Source organism: Merops nubicus, unplaced genomic scaffold (assembly GCF_000691845.1).
Source record: "Merops nubicus isolate BGI_N331 unplaced genomic scaffold, ASM69184v1 scaffold11659, whole genome shotgun sequence".
Classification (NCBI taxonomy): domain Eukaryota; kingdom Metazoa; phylum Chordata; class Aves; order Coraciiformes; family Meropidae; genus Merops; species Merops nubicus.
In genome coordinates this window covers 78,301-83,203 of record NW_008630233.1, presented here as the reverse complement: position 1 = coordinate 83,203, position 4,903 = coordinate 78,301, and the positions used below count along the sequence as shown (strand labels likewise).

At 42.7% G+C, this 4,903-nt stretch overlaps 1 protein-coding gene across 1 annotated transcript in view; it reads left to right on the top strand.

Annotated features, from left to right (window-relative positions):
• Nucleotides 1-4,534: 4,534 nt before the first annotated feature.
• THBS4 (thrombospondin 4) overlaps nucleotides 4,535-4,903 on the top strand; it is a gene marked incomplete at its 5' end in the record, with an annotated part of 34,817 nt that continues 34,448 nt past the window's right edge. The window contains one exon of the mRNA XM_008947218.1: nucleotides 4,535-4,738. Coding sequence (XP_008945466.1) covers nucleotides 4,535-4,738 — 204 coding nt within the window. The remainder of the gene's footprint in view (nucleotides 4,739-4,903) is intronic.

Below are 4,903 nucleotides of genomic sequence, written 5' to 3'. Positions count from 1 at the left end.
TCTCCATCAGCCACCCCCGTAAGATCAGCAAAAAGTGGTCTGGTTTTACAGGGGTGCTCGTAGGTGTAGCGCCTTTTCAGTGGGAAGTTCTCACAAATGAGACGTGAATTCCTAAGCTTTCGTGGGGAAAACTCCGCTTCTTAAAGTGCATAGGAAAACAAGCACCTTCTAAATCCGGCATCCCTTTGGCAATATTATGCACGTAGTAGGTCAGGATCCGCTTTATTTTAGAGTACGCATAAAGTGAGTGGTAGCGCTCTCGGGTAGCAGTTTGTGACTGGAACTAGCTCAGCTGCGGGGTGCAGCGGTTACTGTAACATGGTGCCACCCCAGGAACCTTAAAGCTGCTCCTCATTCTCTCTGTGTTTTTACCCTTCTCCGCTGTATTGCGAAATGGTGTTTGATATTTTAATCGGTTATTCTTTAGTTAAGTGAAGCAGATCCAACAGACAGCCAGTCAGATTAATTTAGCTGCTTTTCCAAAAGCCTTTATTAAAGTCCTTCTCGATGTAAAAGCATTTCAGAAAATTGTCATACTGATAAGCAGGGTATTGCCATCCTTTAAAAAAACAAAGGCAGGTTTCTGGCTTCTCAGATCAGTGGCTGGTGAAAAACTCCATTCTGAACACGTGAAATTGTCACCTTCTTCCAGTCATTCAGAAATCATTGCAGCAGGGTTAGGGCATCGCTGTAGGTGTCTAAGCCATTCTTAGTTGTCTTCAAAAACACTCAACTGCAGTGGAGCTGTATTTACACTTACAGTTATTATGGTGAGCTGTGACAGAAGAACCTTGGAGGGTGTCAAAAAGCAGGTGTGACATGGCAGTATATTTAAGGGAAAGAAAGGGTCTTCTGTTTTGAACTCTATCTTCCCTGCCACTGATTTCTTTTCTCCATAAGGCCTCCATTTAGGTCTTTCTGTGATGTCTTTTAGCTCCTGTCTGAAGAGCTAGCCTTGATGTTTTTGGGCAGATCCTGGGCTGCATCAAGAGAAGTGTGGCCAGCAGGTGGAGGGAGGTGATTCTCCCCCTCTACTCTGCTCTGGTGAGACCCCACCTGGAGTACTGCATCCAGTTCTGGAGCCCCCAGTACAAGAGGGACGTGGACCTGCTGGAGCGTGTCCAGAGAAGGGCCACCAGAATGATCCGAGGGCTGGAGCAGCTCTGCTGTGAGGACAGACTGAGAGAGTTGGGGCTGTTCAGTCTGGAGAAGAGAAGGCTCCAAGGTGACCTTATTGTGGCCTTCCAGTATCTTAGGGGGGCCTACAAGAAAGCTGGGGAGGGACTTTTTAGGATATCGAGTAATGACAGGACTAGAGGGAATGGGGCAAAGCTGGAAGTGGGCAGATTCAGGCTGGATGTGAGGAAGAAGTTCTTCCCCATGAGAGTGGTGAGACCCTGGAATGGGTTGCCCAGGGAGGTGGTTGAGGCCCCATCCCTGGGGGGCTTTAAGGCCAGGCTGGAGGAGGCTCTGGGCAGCCTGATCTAGTGGGAGGTGTCCCTGCTCATGGCAGAGGGGTTGGAACTGGGTGATCCTTGTGGTCCCTTCCAGCCCTGACAGATTCTGATCTGTTTTGGCAGAGGACTTTGGAGCCCTGGTGGCTCAGTGGTTGGACTTGATGATCTTGGAGGTCCCTTCCAACCTAAATGATTCTATGATTTTCAAAGAGTGGTTTGCCACTGTCTCAGGGTGTAGCCAATGTCTTGTTAGCAGTTTTGTAAGAGGGTGAGCTCCCTTCTGAAAACCACAGAAAGCAGGTGGAGGAGAGAATTCTTGGTCTGTCTCCCGAATGGGCTCAGTTTAGCCTGGTGGATATACATGCTCATGCTTGCTCAGAGGCATGCCTAAGTCCTCACTCTCACTGCATGGATTGAAACCAGCTGCTTGTGCCTTTCAGCTTCTGCAGTCCTTTTCTATCCATTTGTTTTCAAGTCTGCCTTTCCAGGGAGAGGAACAAAAAGGTGAGATTCTTCTGAAAATGAAACCTGAAATCCTGGTGGACTGCTTCTTCCAAACAAGAAATTGTCTCTGTAGGAACTCAGAGCTGTCTCTCTCTGCCAACTGTATTAAGGATTTAAGATGAGTTTCCATAACCCCACAGATCTTCTGGTAGCCGCTTTTGCTAGCACGTGTGTAACTTTTCCTAAAGAATGATCTGGTCACGTACTGTGTCTACATGGTGGTCAGTGAACTTATCCCAAGACAGGGTTCCGTAACATGGTGCCAGAGGATCCATTTGAGACAATGTGCTTTATAGAATACAACTGCCAAACCACTTTGAGCATTCATTTAAATATGAAAAATTCAAATATATCAATGAAGGCTTTCTGTAAGGTTAGACGGACAGCGTTTAGTCATTACTATTATAGTATTTCTTCTGTATTTTTAAGTGTGTGACTCCAGCAGAGGTTAATTAGCCTCACAGGACTTGATATAAAACCAGCAACAAGACTTAGAAGGACTGGACAAAATGTGTAGCTATGTTTTGTGCTGTCAAAGACCGAAGTACTGTGTTGTGGTGTTCTGGCTGAAAGACAGAGCTATATTTTGTGAATGATCATTACCTGCAAGATTCCGTTTTACAGAGCAGTGAGTTGCTTTTCAGTCTCTTGCTTGGGCAGTTGCTTTGCTCTCTGTGCAGCCTTTTTCTCAGCTGCTGTCTGGGTTACTGGTTTCAGTGGGAGCAGTGGTTGTCCTGGAATGCTGTAAATCTGAACTGAATGAAGGAGAAGTCCTTTGACCAGATCCATCCCGCATATGGGTTTCTTAGTTGTTTGACAGCAGTATTACATATGCATGTAAGTCAGGGCCATGATAGTTTGTTTTTTTTTTTATTGTGTTCTGAAAACTCTCAGGAGAGTTAGGGGGTGCTTGGACCCAATAGAAGTGTAGACTTAAGCTTATGATCTGTGTTTCAACAGTTTCATGAAATGAAGGGGAAAATCTCGTAATATTTTTTTTTTTTTTTTTATATATTTATATTAGTGTCTTGATGAATTGGTGTTCCAGAATGAGCAATGGAAGCAGCATGAATCCAGGCTCTAATATAAGGGAATGGTGTTCCCTCATGGCTGTAGCTAGGCCTGTGCACACATGGGATTGTCCTCTGAGTGCTCTTCAGTCTCCTGTTGGCAGTGTATGGAAACACCGTATCGGTGGGATCGGTAGTCAACGATGACAGCTTTCAGGTCACACTGGGTAGAAAAGACTCATCTGCAAAGTTCCATTGGTTTTTTTTGGCTGGAAAACTAAACTTAGTACAGCCACAAGCTTGAATCTAGGTAAGATGTAATGAGCTGTCATGTGCCTTCACTGTCTGCCTGGTGTTAAGGCCCTTTTCTGTGGCAACTCAATAGTATTGTGCTGGTGTGGGAGCAAAAATATGGCTCAGCTAGGGTAGACCTGTGGAGTGACAGTGGTATACAATGGCTAAATAGGCTCTTATACTTAATAACACCTGTGCATAGTGATTTACTGGACTTTATTGGGAGGGTATATTATATATACTCCTTTAATAACAGTGGGTTGAAGTAGGAAATTATGAAGAAACCTAGTGGAATAGTTTGTTGAGTTTGGATACATCATGGATTTAGGAACATTGAGGAAAACCCCCATTTGTTGCTTCAGTGCCATAAGGGAGGTAGTTGATATAAGTATGAAACTAATGGTAGACTCTTTGCTGATGCATTGTGCAAAAATTAAAAGAGAAATTTGAAACGGCTTTCACTATGCCTTCAGGGTCATTTTTTTTTTGTCAGGCCTGTCTTTCTTTGTTATCTGTGCCAGGAAGGAAAGATGACTCTTATTTATATAATATATCTTTTGAGAAGTCAGTGAAGTGAGAAGGAGGATATGAACATCATGTTGCTTACCTGGCTTTTTATCGTTTTAGTTGGTGCTTGCAATTGCCATCAAATTGGTTCTTAGGATGAGTACACTAGAAATCTGTCTGAAAAATTTGATGCTGTGTCCTCAGTCTAGTTGAAATATGAACACAAGCATCTGAATTTCTGAAAGCAAAAAGAGGTTAAAAAGCTTTCTGTTGGGGTGTATGCTCAGGAGAGAATTTTAGAGATCTACCTGAAAATATTTGAGTACATCAATTTGAAGACTAAATATATCTACGCTAGTAGCTTATGAATAATTGCTTTTAAAAGAAAGTTATTAGAAGATGATCAATCGCAACAAAATCTATATGATATTTTGGTAGAATCATAGAATGGTTTTGTTTGGAAGGAACCTTTAAAGATCATCTACTCCAAACCTACTGACATGAGTAGGGACATCTTTCACTAGATCAGGTTTTTCCTGCCAATGGCAGGGGGGTTGGAGTAGATGGTCTTTAAAGATCATCTTCATATTGTTAATTTTGGTTTTCATATTATTTATTTTAGGTGGCACAGCTTGTGCTCATTTTAAAGTATCCATATGAAAATAGTGAAGAGAGTACAGTTTCCAATGGGTGGCTTCAGAGTACACGCTTCTTTGGTCATCATTAGATTTAAATTGCATTTGAAACTTGTTTGTTTTTCAGTTTTTGATCTTCTTCCATATTCCAACAAGAAAGTGGTAACGAACTTCCTGCAACAAGCTCTTGGTGATCCCACGGTGAATGAAGTGTATTTGCTCTCAGCGTTCAAATTGCAGCCGAAGAGCACAGCCACCATATTTGGCTTGTATTCATCAGCTGACAACAGCAAGTATTTTGAATTTACAGTAATGGGAAGGATGAATAAAGGTGAGTTGTTTGGAGTATGCAGAGGAAAATTAGTGTTAGAACCATAATTATTGGTGTGTCACAGAAAGGTGTTGAAAACTGTGTGATTAACCTTTGTGCTTGATTAATTCCTGTTGCATGTTGTCACCACTTAGGTCCCTCCTCACAAGATAAAAGTCTTGGTCA